The 18,525-nt window shown below is 39.0% G+C and overlaps 1 protein-coding gene across 1 annotated transcript in view; it reads right to left on the reverse strand.

Annotated features, from left to right (window-relative positions):
- LOC140227721 (uncharacterized) overlaps positions 1-18,525 on the reverse strand; it is a 49,223-nt gene that overhangs the window by 658 nt on the left and 30,040 nt on the right. Inside the window, exons 5-7 of the mRNA XM_072308130.1 lie at positions 16,409-16,628; positions 3,924-4,242; positions 2,082-2,254 (exon numbers count right to left, since the gene is read on the reverse strand). Coding sequence (XP_072164231.1) covers positions 2,082-2,254; positions 3,924-4,242; positions 16,409-16,628 — 712 coding nt within the window. The remainder of the gene's footprint in view (positions 1-2,081; positions 2,255-3,923; positions 4,243-16,408; positions 16,629-18,525) is intronic.

An 18,525-nucleotide genomic window follows, 5' to 3' on the forward strand; every position in this document is an offset into this window, starting at 1 on the left:
GTACGAGGCTACGACATTCATGGTGCAACAAAACCCACAGTACTTTTATAAAGTGCAATAAATGAATAGATACATTATATGGTAACAAAGGCATATTCGAGTAATTTGACTGGTGGCAAGGAGGAAAAAAAAATGTCGGATAAGCCCAGTCATTGCATATTGTCAATGTGAAAGCTATCCAAAGAGGATGCTTACTGTCAACGCCACTAGCTTTGTGCGCTTAATGATAAAATCCTATTTCTCCGATGTATAGCTTCAAGACATAAGTAAAGAAAAAGCTTGAGCTGATTCATGATATCCTCAACATCGTGTATGTAAAGGTAAAAGACTCGTTAAATAACATCATCCGTCAATCATCACTATTCTATCAAAAGACGTTGGAATGCACCTTTTCCTATACCATATATACTAAGCATAAGCTGCATGCTTCCATGCTACGAAGAGTCGAAGACATTGCTTGGAAACCAGCACGTTATTCTAATATAAAGGAAAGTCAAGAGCGCTGCGGTTTTCTGTTGTCAGTCATACTTCCCGTTCCATAATTATGGAAGGTGATACAGATCTTCCTTTGGATTTTGTTTGTTTGTTTGTTTGTTAGTTTGGTTGGTTGGTTTTTGTGGGCGTATCCAAGTAACTTGAAGAGAACTAATGAAAACGTAATGATATTATATATACCACGTATATGGAGATTCCACGTAAGTGATGCGCAGGCTATTAAGTCAACAAATATTTGCATTGCACAGTCCCTTTAAAGTGATGTCATGCTTTGTCGGAGGTCCCTGTCATTATTCTCATCCCAGCGTTTTTATAGATACTCATTGTTACACCAGCAGCGAGATGGACAGTTTGGAATCTCGTCGAAGGACATAAGTATTCACTGGTCCGGACTCGTACTCAAATATTGATGAACCACGTACAGCATAGTGCTTAACAAGCAAATGCCGAGGTTAGCTCCTCTGACGGGGCCGGCGCAATGTTAATAAAAGTGAGGGGGCCCAGTTTTGTTTGTTTGTTTGTTTAATGGGAACAGGGACGTCGATTCATTTTGAGGAAGGGGGAGGGGGGATAGACATTTTGGATGACAGTTATATTGATTGTGTTCCAAAATCGGCTGACAAGGAAATGAGAGAGAGAGAAAAAAAAAAAGGCTTAACATTTTTTGGTGCCACTTCTCGAGTTAATCGGCTGACAAGCAAAAAAGCACATCACATCACATGCGCACAAATTTCAAATCCATGAACGGATAAGATGTTTGTGTGCGCATGCGCTGGCCGTAGTATTCAGTGTATGTAGCTATCCCAAGGTCCTCTCGACCGAGTCACATTCAGTCATCAATTCGAACAGAAAGGGACTATTGGCAGAACCAAACGTTACCCGAAGCCTGTTTTCAATACTTCAACTTAATTGGTAAGTCTTCAAATTGAAGAAATTTTTGGATTTTAATTTGATATTTACCCGCGATACTAAATCTGTCATGATCCTGAATGCTACAATGCGAAGCCCCATTACGCTATGCGTATGGGGCTGCTGGTCGCAGTTAGCTATGCGAATGGGGCTGCACGCTGCTGGTCGCAGTTATCATGCAATAATGGTTTCGTACGAAACCATTATTGCATGATTACTCAGACATGAGAGCACTTTGGGGCGAGTAAGTCTCACAGTGTTAGTTATATGAAAGGTACTTTCACCGGAAACACAACTAAGACAAGGAAATTCAGGGAAACTTTTGAGGTACCAAAACTTTATATTATCTTTAACATGCAGAATAATAATAATAATAGTAATAATAATAATAATAATCGAGTTTTACATAGAGTAGATGAAAAGAAAGTTCTTTACTTTTGCCAATATAACAACTATGATAAAAATATTTAATAGCGATTTAATCCATGACATCGTTCAAATGTGATCCGCTTAAGTTTTGAGTATTTGAGTAAGTATGAGTATTCTTCATAAATCCCAACATTGAGTCATGATTTCTTCATTAGTTTTGTTTGGTTTTGTTTTGCTTTTTTGCTTTTTTGTTTTTGTTTTTGTTTTTAATAGGGGAAGGGGAGGGGGACAAAATCATGATGTGTTACCTTGAGGTTTGTTCTTCGTTTGAGGGCGTTCTCGTTGTCCCGCTTGATGAAGCAAAGCCGACGAAGACAAAGAGGAGGCGCTTTTTCTCCCCACTGATGGTAACAGCGGAGTATCACGATGCTGCTAGTGACGCCGAAACAATTTGTCAGCACCATGTAGACAAGAAACAACCCTATAAAGAGTAATATAAAAATCAGGCAATGAAAGCATACAACCTCGGGGCCACTCCCCAAATATTGCATAAGTCAGTGAGATATACCAATCCATGAAAGAGATGTAAATTTGCGAGGCACAAATAAGCAGGTCAGATGAGTAGAGACGGTATTAAACAAATGTTATCATGATCACTTTTAGCAATACATTTACATATTGAAAAATGATATTTTATTCGAAACAAGCTCATATCCTCTCCCAAAACCAATGAAAATTTCAAACCTTATATAAGAAGCAAACCTAAACCTAATGCACCTACAAAATGTGGCTTGCTCATCATGAATGTTCGTTTTTGTTTTTGTTTTTTTTTTCAAGTTAAGGTTTATGTCAGTCTCTAGTCCGTTAATGAATATGATTTACCGACGAGGGACCTTTATTCCGTTGATTAAAGGTCCTGTTTACCTTTGGGAAGAGTGATTTCAAAAATGTTCAAGATATCACTTTTGATGCATATGTATAGGTCACTTGTATCACAAAACATTCTACCATATAAAATGTTTGCAATAAAGCCTAAAATATAAGGAAACATAACTATTTTTCTCATTAAACCGTAACTGTAGACGGTTTAGTCTGGAAACATCTTTATAGTAACTATTGTTCACATTTTGTATATGTAACAATACTTAACATCGATTATACTGGTTCCAATTTTTCATTGGTTATTTCTATCTCTAATTCACATGGTAAAAACTATTTTGAAGCACCAATGCTTGGTTTTTGTTCCATCTGCAAATGGTAAATTATGCCTTTAAGTTTCTTTGGTGGCTTGGGGGAATCAAAATCTAAGATAGAGAGGGTGAACAATTGCTTCATCATTTCCAGGAGGGATTACCCGGGAAAGTTAACCTGCTTTCAACAGGGGTAATATACAACAAAGGGCACAATATGATACAATGTTCAAATGCTATCTTGTACAGAACAGGGGAAATAAGATATGAGAATTTTACTTAAACTTATTGAAACTATTATGCAATGTTTGACAGCTGGTAAAAAACACAATTTTTGAAATGGGGAAATTTGAGGTGTATATACCAAAAATGTTGCGTCAAGGATCATTTAAAACCACGTATTTATTGAATGCCAATTCAATGAACCCCTAATTGAATATCTAAGAGAATTATTACTGGATACATTCGAAGTAAAGCTACTGTCGTTCAGGATCCTATACATTTGCTCGGGGTAGATTGTGAAAACAATTGCATTTAATTTCTCAGGTTTTCAATAAAAACTGATCGTTGATCGGAATATGACAGGAAGGGACAAAAGAATAATTGTTGCCGAACAAATCTTCCAATGAAAAATTTCAAAGAAAAAAAAATCAAATTTGTTTAAATACTAATCAAATCGGACAGACCATTTTTTTTTACAATAAGAATTCTTGTTCGAAAAAAGAAGAAAATGAAAAGAGAACAAGAGCAAAACGTTTATGTGTTGATAATGATTTGATTTTCTTAATATTGATGTCTTGCTTTAATACAATGATTATTTTGTAATGGTGTAATTTAAGTCATTACATTATTTTGTCCATTGTAATAAAGGTCATGTTTCTGTACATTTTCTACAAAAAGAAAAAGGCGCGCATGACTTTGCACAGGTGAAACACAAAAATCCTTCACAGCTCTGCCTACCGATGAGAGGCAGCTCGTTTCCCAAGGGAGGCATGATTCCTCCTATCAGCTGCTGAAACAATAAGGCAGCAAGGAGATTCGCGACAGCGAACTGGACGCGCTCGCCCGACTCCGATGGCAGGAGGAAGACGAGGCAGTTGATGATGGCGAGCAGCCCGCTCGGCAGAATGATGTTGAGCAGGTAGAATTGGTACGAGCGCTGCAGGGTTAACTCGTAGACGATCTGAGAGAACGGGTATTCGCAGCAGGCGTATGTCTTGTTTTGAACCTCGCCCACGACTTGCTGCAGCGACCAGACGCCGTTTTGAAGAAACACATTCTGTAGAGATCCACCCAAATAAATAGTTACATTTAAGAAAAGAGGTTTGTGTACTGATACAACAGAGGATAATGTGTTGATGACGAACTAATAACCATGGACGAAATCGACTTAGAGGAAGGGGTTGTAGCAAAACACCCGCTGAAATACGGCTTAATCCGGGAATCATGATTTATCAATGTTTAAGCACCATGTATAATTTCTACATATGGCGATTTATGAGCTTTCTGTTCGCATCTTGATTGTGTTCGTGCAACGCCAGACTTGCCACTGCTGGCTGCGAAGGCATGACAGAATCTGAGTACACAAACTCAAACGTTAACCTTGGAGTGACATCACCACGTCGTTCTGTACCTGTTTATTCAAAATCAAATGAACTAATCATGCGAGTACTGATTACGTTCTCGTTGTTCAGGAATCTTGGTTACGCATAATTTTCTGATGGAACTAAGAGAAACTGATTCTCTACTTACAATAAAGAAAATTTAATGATTTATGTCTACATCCTTCAAGCACAAACAAAATAAAGTTATACATATAGCTTGATATTTAGATATCGTGAGAATCAATACTAAAAATAATGAATATCAATCAATCCTAAAAATAATTTATATTATGTTCATAACGCTAAAAATTACAGCAATCCCGTGATAAGTATACTGCATATAAAAATACTCTCACAATGGTATTGCGTAAGAAAAAAAAATCATTTCATATGAAAATTAGATTTGTTTAAAAATGATATGCGTAATACTTAGAAATTGATTAATGAAACATTGAATAAGCATAAGGAAAGAAATTTAATGGATCTGAAATAAAAGATATACGTATGATAGCAGAAATACTCAATTCACATTTTTCGACTGTTGGAAGGAATCTTTGTGAAAATATCCCTTTGTCTAGTGTGATGCGCCTTGAACAAGGCTAATACCAATAAAGAGGTCCGCAGCAAGTTATCGCTCTCAGATCAAGACATGGCTTCCCAATCGTGGTCTTTTTGCAACGTTGTTGTGATGGTTTGGGTGCGATCTGCCAGGAATGGAGCGGAACATTTGATTGTCATGATGTGGTGATTGGGTTGAGTCGTGACAAATTGGGACCTTGTCCGGGAAAATGAACAGACAAGCCGTTTTCTTTCGCATGTTCCATGCGGATTGTGGTGAGGACTCTCACGTCTGGTTGTACACGTGTGCTGTAAGTACGTAGTGTATAGCGTCGATGGTGTATAGGCTCATGTCGTATCGGGCCTATGTACCTGCTTGCATGTAGGTTCTGTTAGGCCTCATGCGTTTTGGTGAGGACTCTCACGTTTGGCTGTACACGTTTGTTTTTAGTATGTAGACAAGTGTATAGCGTCGATGACAGGCTTATGTATTGGGCCTGCATTGTTTGCATGTTGGTTTTGACAGGCCACATGCGTTTTGGTGAAGATTTTCACGTTGGGTTGTGCACATTATTGTGTATAACATTTATGCTGCGTAGGCTTTGGCAGTCATTGACTGTGTTTGTAGTTTTCAGACTACATTTTGTGTGAAGGCCTAGTGCAGATTTTGGTGAGGATTCTCGCGTTTGGACGTTTGTCGTTTTTGCATGAAGGTCTTCTGTAGACCGATTTGGGTGAGGATTCTCACGTTCAGTTGTGTGCGTATATAGTGCATAGCGTGGGTATTGCGCATTGGGCTCGCACGTGTTTTGTAGTCGCAGACGGTCGGTCTAGCGCGTCGTGTGTAGGGCTAGTGCAGTTTGTGAGTGTGCGTATGCTGGATGTGTATGTGTGGGGGCTTGCGTACACATTGGCTACGGGTCACGCCGAATTTTCTGGAAGATTAGCCTCGGTTAAAGGCTTTGATATATTTTCCTTAGTTTGCACAATCGTGCTATGTGGTCGTTTGTAGTGAGTGTGTATACTCATTCTATGTCCTTAGATCACATGCTAATGTGATGCCGTGGTGTTCTGATTGTATGCCTGATTCGAAGGCTTAGGGATTTTGATGTTTTCTGCTTATCGTAGAAAATTTTTGCCTGTTCTGCGCGTGTGACTGGGTTCATGCATACATGTGTACTCATATGCAGTGCATTTCTTTTGTTAAGGCTTTGTAGTTTTGTGAGGATTTGTGACTTCTTGCAAGTTTTGATTTTGATATTCCCACAATGGCTGATGTCGTGCAGAGCTTTGTTGATGAACCCACTCAGGAAGGTTTTAATAACCTGAGGAAGGCAGAACTGGTGGAAGTTGCTCGAATTTTAGAAATCCCGATCAAAACATCGGATCGAAAAGCAGAGATCAAGGACACAATTTCGGAGTTTTTTACCAATACTGGTATTTGGCCTGCCTCTTTGTCAGAGGATGAAGCAGGGACAGATGATGGTGAAATTATCACACCTTTGGTAACCCCTGCAGAAAGTGAATTGAAGAAAATTGAGATCCAGCTTCGGATGAAGCAGCTGGAAGTCGAGGCAAAGAAAATAGAACTCGAAATCAAGTCAATCGATGCAAAATCGAATGAACCTTCTTCCGGCAGTTCAGCAAAGTCATCAAAATTTGATGCATTAAGGCAATCTCAATTGGTGCCGAAATTTCGTGAAGACCGGGTAGAAGAGTTTTTCCAGCACTTTGAAAAAGTGGCTGTGAGTTTGGAATGGCCCAAGGAAGTGTGGCCGACATTGATACAGAGCTCGCTGGTAGGGAAGGCCCAAGAGGTCTATGCGTCTCTCACTATCCAAGAGTGTTCTGACTATGAGAATTTGAAGAGTTCCGTGTTAAGGGCGTACGAGTTGGTGCCGGAAGCCCACAGGCAACTGTTTCGGAATTATAGGAGAAGGGATGATCAGACATTCGTTGATTTTGTGCAACACAAGCAGACCCATTTTGAACACTGGTTAAGGTCGTCTGGTGTTGATGATTTCCACAAACTGAAAGAGTTGGTGTTGTTAGAGGAGGTGAAGAGGTGTGTTCAGCCAGATCAGCGGCAGTACCTGGAGGAAAGGGAAGTGAATGGTGCCAGGAGAGCTGCTGTCCTCCTTGATGAGTATGTGCTTACCCACAAGGGTACTTTCAAACTTTCTTCAAGCAAGAAAGGAGGCCAGGGTGTGCCAAGAAAAGGAGCTGTTGCTCCAAGCATTCCCAAGCCCGATCTTGATCAAAAGCCGAACAAGGCTTGCTTCTATTGCAAGAAGGATGGACATGTGATGTCAGCTTGCTGGAAGTTGAAGAAGAAGCGAGAAAAAGAGGGGATTAGCAACCCCAAAGCATTGCCAGATGCTTTTGCTATCACTCGCACAGAACATCTGCCATCGTTTGAACGGGTGGCAGAGAATTACAGACCTTTCATATCTTCAGGGTATGTTAGTTTGACGCCTGATAGTGAGCAGGTTCAGGTTCACATTTTGAGGGATACAGGAGCATCACAGAGTCTCCTGTGTGCAAAGACATTGCCATTTTCGGTTGAATCTTCTGTGAATTCGGAAGTGTTTGTGAGGGGAGTTGAAGGTGGGAGTGTCCGAGTGCCTCTTCATAATATCGAATTGAAGAGCGATCTTGTCAGTGGCTCAGTTGTAGTAGGTATTTTGCCTACATTGCCAGTCGAAGGTGTCACCTTATTGCTCGGCAATGATATCGCTGGAGAGAAGGTTTTGCCTCACTTTCTCCCAAGTAAGACACCCGTGGTTGACGAAGCCACAGAGAAATTGGTTCAGGATATGCCTGATGTGTTTCCCTCATGTGCGGTTACCAGGTCAATGGCTCGTGAACTGGAGAAAGAGGAGCAAGAGGATATCTTGGCTGATACTTTCTTCTCTAGACTTGAAGAGTCTAGCAGCAGTGATGATGCACATATGGACCATGGTCAAATGTCAGAGATTTCTCGTCAGAGTCTGGTTGAATTGCAGGGCAAAGACCCTGAAATAGTGCGTCTTGCACAGTCACTTGTACCTGAGGATGAGGAAGTGAATGAAACTGTGAAGTTTTACAAGAGGGATGGTATCTTGATGAGGAGGTGGCGCCCTCCTGATGCCACAAGTGATGAGGATTTTCGAGATATTCATCAAGTAGTGGTACCAAAGATGTACCGGAAGGAGATTATATCTCTTGCCCATGAAGCACCATTGGCAGGTCATTTGGGGATCAACAAAACCCAAGAGAAGGTGCTTCGATATTTCTTCTGGCCAGGTTTGCGACATGACGTCGCAGAGTTTTGTCGGTCTTGCCATGTGTGTCAGGTAGTTGGCAAGCCAAACCAGAAGATTCCCCCTGCCCCTTTAAGGCCAATTCCGGCCTTCGAAGAACCGTTTAGTCGGGTCATTGTGGATTGTGTCGGTCCTCTTCCAAGGACAAAGTCGGGTAATCAGTATTTGCTGACGATGATGTGTGCATCTACCCGCTTCCCCGAGGCAATTCCATTACGGACAATTACTGCCAAGAATGTCAGTAAAGCTCTTGTGAAGTTCTTCACAATGGTAGGACTTCCAAAGTGTGTTCAGTCAGACCAAGGGTCTAATTTCACATCCAAAATCTTCCAACAGGTGATGAGTGAGTTAGGTGTAGAATGTAGGAACTCAAGTGCTTACCATCCACAGAGCCAGGGAGCTCTTGAACGCTTTCACCAAACCTTGAAGAATATGATGCGTGTGTACTGCAGTGAGCATGAGAAAGAGTGGGATGAGGGTATTCCTCTCCTCTTGTTTGCAGTTCGAGAATCGGTCCAGGAATCTCTTGGATTCAGTCCTTTCGAGCTGGTCTTTGGGCACTCAGTTCGTGGTCCCTTGAAGATCTTGCAAGAAAAGATCTTGGTTGAGCCAGAGTCCAACCTATTGGACTATGTGTGTCAGTTCAAGGATAGACTTTCTTGTACTCGTGAATTAGCTGCAGGTCATCTGAAGGCAGCTCAGTCTAACATGAAGAGACTGTTTGATCGGAAGGTGAAAGAAAGGCATTTTGAGCCTGGTTCTAAGGTTCTTGTGTTGCTCCCTCTTCAAGGAGATGCCTTGAAGGCTAGATATGCAGGGCCGTATGTGGTTGAGAAAAGAGTGAGTGATGTCAATTACATCATCCTGACACCTGATAGGAGGAAGAGGAGAAGACTCTGTCATGTCAACATGCTAAAGGAGTATGTTGAAAATGTAGAAGAGGCTAATGAAAAGCCTGTTGCTACGGTTGGAATCGGTTGTGAAGTGGATGGTGAAGACAGTGAGAGTGATGATGTGGAAATTCCGCAGTTGATGTTGAAGAATTCTGAGGTGTTAGCAAATCTATCTGACACATTATCTCATCTTCCAGGAGTAGAGAGAGCTCAGGTGATGGATGTAGTCCATGAGTATGAACACCTTTTCAGTGATGTACCAGGTCGTACTAGTGTGGTGGTGCATGATGTTGATGTGGGGGACTCCTCCCCTGTCAAGCAACACCCATATCGTGTGAATCCATTGAAAATGGATGTTCTGAGGAAGGAAGTTCAATACATGCTTGAACATGACCTTATTGAGCCCAGTAAGAGTGGATGGAGTTCTCCCTGTGTGTTGGTTCCAAAGCAGGATGGTTCTTTGCGTTTCTGTACGGATTACAGGTTGCTCAATTCGAAAACAAAGTCAGACTCGTACCCTTTGCCCCGCATCGATGATTGTATTGATCGCGTAGGGAATGCCAAATACGTCAGTAAGTTTGACCTTTTGAAGGGGTACTGGCAGGTTCCCCTCAGTGAAAGAGCGAAAGAACTGTCTGCATTCGTGACTCCTGACGGATTCTTCCAATACAAAGTGATGCCGTTCGGGATGAAGAACGCGCCCGCTACATTCCAGAGACTCATCAACACCGTCACGTCTGGCTTGGTGGGATGCGAGGCGTATCTCGACGACATCATAGTGTACAGCCATACATGGGAGGACCACCTTCTGAGAGTCAGAGCACTGTTTGACCGCTTGACCAGTGCCAACCTTACGGTGAACTTGAGGAAATGTGAGTTCGCCCGAGCAAAAGTCGTGTTCCTGGGTCACATTGTGGGACATGGTTCCGTCAAGCCTGTTGAAGCAAAGGTGGAGACGATCCTGAACTTTCCCCGCCCACAGAGTAAGCGAGAGCTGAGACGATTTCTGGGCATGACTGGCTATTATCGGAAGTTCTGCCATAATTTCGCTGATGCTGCAACACCGCTCACCAACATGTTGCGGAAAGATTCGCAGTTCGAGTGGTCAGATGACTGTCAAGTTGCTTTCAACCGGCTGAAGGCAATGCTAGCGAGTTCTCCGGTTCTTGCAGCGCCGAACTTCGACAAGCAGTTCATTCTTATGGTGGACGCGAGTGACACAGGAGGAGGAGGAGCCCTGATGCAGAAGGACGACAACGGAGTTGACCATCCCGTCGCGTACATGTCCAGAAAATTCAACAAACATCAGCGACGGTACTCCACTGTCGAGAAGGAGACGTTAGCGCTCGTCATGGCTCTTCGTCATTTTGACGTGTACCTGAACACTACAAAGTATCCAGTGCTGGTGTACACAGACCACAATCCGCTTGTGTTCCTGTCGCGAATGAGGAACAAAAATGGACGCCTAACCAGATGGGCGCTAGTGCTACAGGAGTACAACCTCGTGATACAGCACGTACGTGGAAAAGACAATGTCATTGCAGACGCTTTGTCCCGTGGATAAGATAGAAGTACGCATATTTCCACGGATAGGACAAAAGGACACAGATGTGCTTATTATCCATAGATAATAAGACTGGTAATGACTTGGAAACATGAACAATACGAGACAAAAGAAATGTGTTTCCATGCATTTGTAAGAAAATTATATTTCTCATGTTGAAGAAAGAGTGTTATTGATTGCTTTGAAATGATGACACAAACATTGTGTACACTGCTTTAATTTATTCTTTTTGTTCTTGTCTGCAGGGAAAAAGACAGCATGTTTTCCAAATGGTCATGATTTTTGCACCAAAACAGGGCAAAATCATTTCAAGTGATATAGCATGAGTTTTGCTATGTTTTATGCTTTATATGGTGAAGAAAGGGGTTTTCAGTAATACAGCATATTTTGATACAGGGTATAATGTAGACATTGTATTAATTGGAACTGCAAATTAAGTTGCATTGCTGTTTGCAAAAAGCACACACAAGCACACAAAAGCTGTTGTTGCATTTTTTTTCAAATGCTTAATCTGCAAGAGTTGGAATTTGTGGCATCACAGAATTGACCAATTATACACATTTTCCATAGCATAGATATCGACTGAGTGAAATTATGACACTATGATATTCATAATGTTGTGAATGTGTAAGGTTCATGAGACCATACAGGTGTACAGACATAACCAGGTTATATTCATGTGATATCTTGTTTCAGAAACAGAGAGAGTATAACAGGTGTTCATAATTGCATTGTTTTGCTATACGCTAGTCACTGTACATGCATTTATTGTCTTGAGGAACAAAGCTTTACAGTATTTGAACAGAAGTGTCAAGAAATTAGAAATGTAGAGATGTTTGTCAGACCAAACAGTTGAGCTGAACGCGTTGTTATGTCAGTTTTCATCAAAGGTCAGATTGCTACAAGCTCACCATGTAAAAATGGTTACTAAGTATAGTGAATGGAAGATTACTTCTGTTATTGGTGACATAATACAACAACAAAACCGTATAAAGTTCAGTATTCAACCTGCATGATTGTCAGTGTATGCAGGTTAATCAGTGATATGTGTAGCGGTTTTTCTCAAGCATATGCACATCAAGCTAAGAGAGAAGTTTGATATGTCCATACTTATGGTATATTGTTTCATGATACAATTACAGTGTATTTTGTTCTGAACCAGCAGCATTTCTTAGATTTCGACTAGGTGTTGAAATGTTTGGCCATTTGATACTCATAAGCATTTCAGGAAAGCTAAAGAGAATACATGTTTCATGATTTATGACCAAGCAAAAAAAAAAAAAAAAAAAGAAGAAAAGAAAACAAGGAATGTTGTGGTTGTAAAGTTTTGCGCGTATACGCACATGCTTGTTCCGAGCAGGTAGTGGATCTATATTTAGACTTAGCCTACGCTCAAGAAAGGTTTTGATAAGGCTCATTAAGTCTGAGCTTGTTTATGTGAAGAATCCACTTTAGTGTATGAACACACAACTGTGCATTTTTATGTATCGTGTTTCGGAACATGTTTGTAACGACTGTTTGCAGTTTGACTGGAAAGTTCTTCCATAACTTCCCGTCTTAAGGGGGGAGATGTGATGCGCCTTGAACAAGGCTAATACCAATAAAGAGGTCCGCAGCAAGTTATCGCTATCAGATCAAGACATGGCTTCCCAATCGTGGTCTTTTGCAACGTTGTTGTGATGGTTTGGGTGCGATCTGCCAGGAATGGAGCGGAACATTTGATTGTCATGATGTGGTGATTGGGTTGAGTCGTGACACTAGCAATAAATTTTATGATTACTTGGATGTAAGTAATCAGAATTCAATATTTTTTCCCCTGTAACAGTATATGAGATTTTAGATATTGTTCATAATTTACCTTCCAAAAGAAGTTCTGGTTATGATGACATTTATAATATACTGTTAAGAAACATAATATTTTACATTGTTGAACCACTATTTCATCTTTTCAATTTATCAATGTCACAGGGGCAGGTACCAGATGCTTTGAAAATATCAAAAATAATTCCAATTTTTAAAAAGGGTAATAGGTAAGAATTGAATAATTACAGACCTATTTCACTTTTGCCTAGTATATCTAAAATATTAGAAAAGAATATATTCTCGAGTTATAGAACCTTTGAATAAAAAGTGACATTTTGTTGAAATATCAATTTGATTCCGCAAAAAACATAGCACAACACATGGAATATTATCTTTCACTGAAAAAAGTATCGCGGGCCATTGATAAGTTTCAACATACTGCAGGAATCTTCCTGGACCTCTTCAAGGCCTTCGACACGATTAACCACGGCACTCTTTTTTATAAACTTAATCATTATGGTATACGTGGGAAGGCCTTGAAGTGGTTCAGAAGCTATTTGAAAGACAGAAAACAATTTGTTTTTTTAAACAATGCAAAATCTTCTTTGCGTTCAGTTGATTGTGGAGTTCCACAAGGAAGTATACTAGGGCTGTTACTTTTTATTATCTACATCAATGATTTTCCAAAATCTTCAAATGTTCTCTCTTTTATATTATTTGCAGATGATTCTAATCTTTCCTTATCTCATTCAAATACTCATACATTAGTTGATACTATGAATGAAGAATTGAATAAGATAATGCAATGGCTAAGAGCAGATAGATTATCGCTTAATTTGCAGAAATCAAAAGTGATGTTATTTAGTAATACCCTTGATGAATTGCAACATGATATCATTTTTGAAAACGAAGTGATTAAACAGGTTTATTCTGTTAGATTTCTTGGTCTAACTGTAGATAGTAAGCTTTCTTGGAAACAACATATAAATTGTATATGCCGTACAATTTCCAGTAACATAGGTGTAATTGATAAAGTACAGCTTTGTTTTCCTGTTAAAACGTTGTTAATGTTATATTCAAAGTTAATTTTACCGTATTTAATGTATGGAATTATAGTATGGGGCAATACACATTCAACTTATTTGGATAGATTATTTTTGTTAGAAAAAAACACTTCGTTTAATATGCAATACCTCCAGATATTCCCATACTGACGATTTATTTGTGGAGAATAAGGTTTTGAAAGTTAGGGATTTGTATTATTATTTATCTTGGTCAATTCATGTATAATTTACATAACATTTCACCTCCTTTAGTTTTTGAAAATATGTTTAATAAGAATACAAATATTCATAAATATAGCACTCGTCAAAACAGATGAGTATCATTTTCCCCTTACTCGAACTCTTTTTACAAAATCTACGTGTATTTACAGTGGCCCCAAATTATTGAATTCCCTCGAGAAAAAATATAAAAGATTCTACTAGTTTGAAATAATTTTCTAGTAATTTAAAGAAATATCTCATTAGTTTATATGTACCCCATGATTAGTTTGCCTGATTTGGAATTGCTGTTCTTTTTCTTCGCTCTGAATACTGACCTGCCATTCGCTCTCTCCACGCCCCTCTCTCCCTCCCTCTCTCTCTCTCTTTCCCTACTCTCTTCTGTGTGTGTATGTATGTGTGTGCATGTGTGTGTGTACGTGTGTGTGTGTGTGTGTGGATGCGTATGCTTCATGTTACCATCGATGTAATGAGAAGTGTATACTTCAAATGATGAACTTGTACGGTACATGTATTGTAGTTTTGTAAGCTATGTATTAATGTATTATAGTAATGTAACGTGAGTAATTGAGGGGACTGCACTATACAAGTTCGCTTTTAAGCAGCCCCTCAATTTTCATTTCCACCAAGTCCTTTATGAAACAAGATGTATTATATGTTACAAGATATGTTATCATTTTACGTTTGTATTACCTATGTTTATTGATCGGAATTTAAAATAAAAAAGACATGAATGAATGAATGGATGAGAGTCGGTTATTGGAGCTTTCACCCATAAATATCGCCACCTGCAATGTTTCCGTGCCATATTTTTCAATGGAATTTATCTTCATTCTCTTTCTACATGAGTAAAATCTGCCATAACATCATGAATAAAATGTGTGACGTGATGATGACACAAACCTCAACCACTATATGGCTTGTAATGTGACCATTTTTTTTTCAATTATTTGATAGAGGTTTACCAACGCTGACATTTCTTCTGTTGAAATGCATATCCAATAATTAGAAAAAAAAATGGAAATTTCAAAGAGATGACAATTAATGTGCAATGATGATGCGCAGGACTATCACCTAATGACACCTCCATCCTAAATAAATTACGAGTGTATCATGGCTGAGTGGAATAGCATGATCACTAGCCTTTTTCTTTCCTTGTTTCTGTTATTTTCCCACGTGAAGGTGGCGCTCAGTGCACTTTGCAACACACACGGTTACCTTCCATCTCAGCAACCCTACCTCCCTCTATCACTTTGAAAGCCAGGTTATTGGCTGATTCAGTCGGGAGGCCATGTTTTGGTGCACACTGTGCGTAATGAGACCGATAATAGCGTTACATGTCATGTGTCTACATTCATTATTGTACACCATTTAAAAAATGGATAGGCCTACCTGCTGTTTTTTTAGTTAGAATGGAATAGCATGCAGAGAGTAGTATTTGAATTTGAGTTTGAGTATATTTTATTTCACTACGGGTCACTCGTTTCATCAAATGGTTGTTCTTCTGTGAGTCCGTGTAGTTTAAAAACCATACAAGTGTTAAAGGAACAGTTTGTCATTCAATCACAAAAATCAAAGTCTGATCGATCCGACTCTAAACCCTGTGCTCGCCACATCAATTATTTTGCATAGTTATGTAGCGTTAAATTTGTGTACATTTGACTCATTCGTACATAAGGCTAATCGATATTGACGAAAGAATAAGGATACGACACAGCTGTCATTTTACACAATGTGCTTCATCAAAGAATTTCACCGAGAATTCTAGAGGAAAGATTTTTACTGACATCCATGCTAATATCAAAATTGAAAAGATATTTTTATTGAATAATATCCTTGGTAGCCCGCAGACTGAATTGCGGACATTTTACATGAACCAGCATGAATAGATTGTAATAATATTGCAATTATATTACATTGTTTCGTATTATGTACAAGATAGAAAAATAAGTAATTTATAAAAAGATCCATCTTAAAAAAAATTGACCTTTACTTCAAAATCACAAGCAAGAATTAAAGTACGATTTCTAACACCACTTTTCTCTTTACTATACAGATGATCATTATTACTAATTATACATTCATTATTCAAAACGTCTTTCCCACAATCTTCTTTCTTTTCTCTCGTTCCCCTTCCATAGCATTTACTGTTTACCATCTTCTTTATCCACTTGTCCTCCTCCTCCAACCTCATCCTATTCCCTTCAACAATATTGAAATCATCAACTTCTCTAAACATACACAGTATGAATGATTTATAGCGCAACACGTTCAACCAATTATGTCCTTACCAGCAAAAAAAAGAAAAAAAAAAATCGCCCACATATCAAAAAGCGTATTGCATGTTCCCGTAGGGAGAGAATTACAAGACGATGATGGTTGGATTTGATAACAGAATTCTTGCAGTGATTAAAGCAAGTGTCCTTCGAGATACCAACCTGACTAGCATCTTCGTCATTGGGCAGGTGGAGGACGAGTCCAGATGAGTCGTAAAGCCAAGACATGAAGGTCATCTTACAGGTCTGGAGGTCAAAAGGAAAGTAACGAATCTCCACCTGACATGCGCCCGTCATCACAAGGGGAGTGAACCATGTGATGCGGCCGTCGTAATAAAGGGTGGCATGGTTTTCGGAGATGCTGATGAAATCTTTGTCGACGCTACGGGCAGAAAACATCAACAACAACAACACATTACTCTTTGAGCATCCCACATTAACAGAAATTTACTACTTTAGGTACCTTTGCAGGTAGCCGTGAAGTAAAAGAAAATAAAATGTCGCGTGAGTTCCCTGTGATTGCTTAATACAAACATCAATAAGGTGTACTAAGAAAAAAATGTGTGGAATTCCTACACTTCGCTTTAGATTTTGATATGCTAACAAATGACAGCAGATACATCACGTTGAGTTTCTATTTCCATATCAATACATAGGAAAGAATACATCAGTATAAAGATGCGATTTCGGCACTTTTTTTTTTCTTCATATATTACAAGTACAGTGTATATTGAATTGGAACATTCTAATTTGCAGAATCGAATTCAAACATGATAACCCCTAACAAAGAAAGTCATTCTGAATACACTAACATTATTCAAAGGAAACGCAGTTAAGTTAGGAACATTAGACAGGTAAGATTTAAGAAAGCAAATATCAGATAATATTGGGGAAAAATCATCATAACGCATTTAAAGAAACAGTAATGTTTCTTGGAACAGAAAATATAAACCATTCTTCTGTATAATCACACCGTCATACCGCGAAGTCTTTACACTCTCAAATATCAAGCAGATGAAGAAATCTGTACAATTTTAATCAATTTTGAGGTATTGATGAGCAGTAGATCTTTTCTTATCTCATGTTAAATCATCCAATAATCAGAATATAAAGATTCACTTTGATTACTACATGTCATATGATTATATTGTCAGTACTGAAGACACGTTTATGACAAATCGTTTCAAAGAACATCACTGAATTGTAAGAGAGCATGTGTGAGAGCATTCTAGACTTTTGCTTAGGTAGGACCAAGCCGCCATTTAAATGCAGGGGATAATTAATGAAATCCACCGATTCAATGTGTAAGGAGCAGTGGAATTTGAATGACAGCTCCGTGTGGCGGCAAAAGATTTCCTTTTCAACACAGAAGCAGTTCGTGTGCAGGCACGTAGCTGAATGGAAGGATTTCCAATGCATGCCTACATGCTTTATTTTCACAATCTTCTGCTGTACACACGCACACACACATACACACACACACACACGCATATAAATGTATATATATATATATATATATATATATATATATATATATATATATATATATACATATGGTTTGTGTGTGTGCGCGTGCGCGTGTGTGTGTATTTGCGGGCAATTACAAACGTTGATTTTATCAGATTTCATGCATTTTCAATGTGTACAACACAGCGTTAGGGTGGATGGACAAAAATAGAAAACAACTTATGACGGGCAGGACACTTGCGATATATCTATACCGTTCATACCGCTCATAGCAACGATAATCAAGAAGTGAACAAGACAATAATACTCTTTCTTGTAACTTGAATTTTGTTGTTGTTGCGAATATAATCCGTTGCAAAAGAATCATTTTAGATTTTGTATGATCTCAGCAGAGTTTTAATACAGCAACATTTTCAAAATACCAAACACAAGCTGAGACATGTCTTATTAGCCACGCTCAGAATGTTTGGCTTTATCAAATCTTTTCTTCCCTAAACATGGATGCCCTACTTTCGGGATCCAACTTCTCGATTGCTCAGACTTTCGAAATCTCGTATCACGTCTTCACACAATCAGGATGACTATACGGATGATATTCATAGAAGAGTAAACATTATGAGCTCATGTCATCCTCATACACTGTGCTGTACTACTGGACTCTTTTGACCTCTAGTGAAAAATGCATGTAAGAATACAATATTATTGAATTAGGTATAGTATCTATTTTATGCCATTTTTGAAGGGCAGCAATCATATCTCTTACTGTAAAATGTTATCTTTTTTTTTTTTTTTTTACTCGTATCTTGCAAGGT

Source organism: Diadema setosum, chromosome 4 (assembly GCF_964275005.1).
Source record: "Diadema setosum chromosome 4, eeDiaSeto1, whole genome shotgun sequence".
NCBI classification, from domain to species: Eukaryota; Metazoa; Echinodermata; class Echinoidea; order Diadematoida; family Diadematidae; genus Diadema; species Diadema setosum.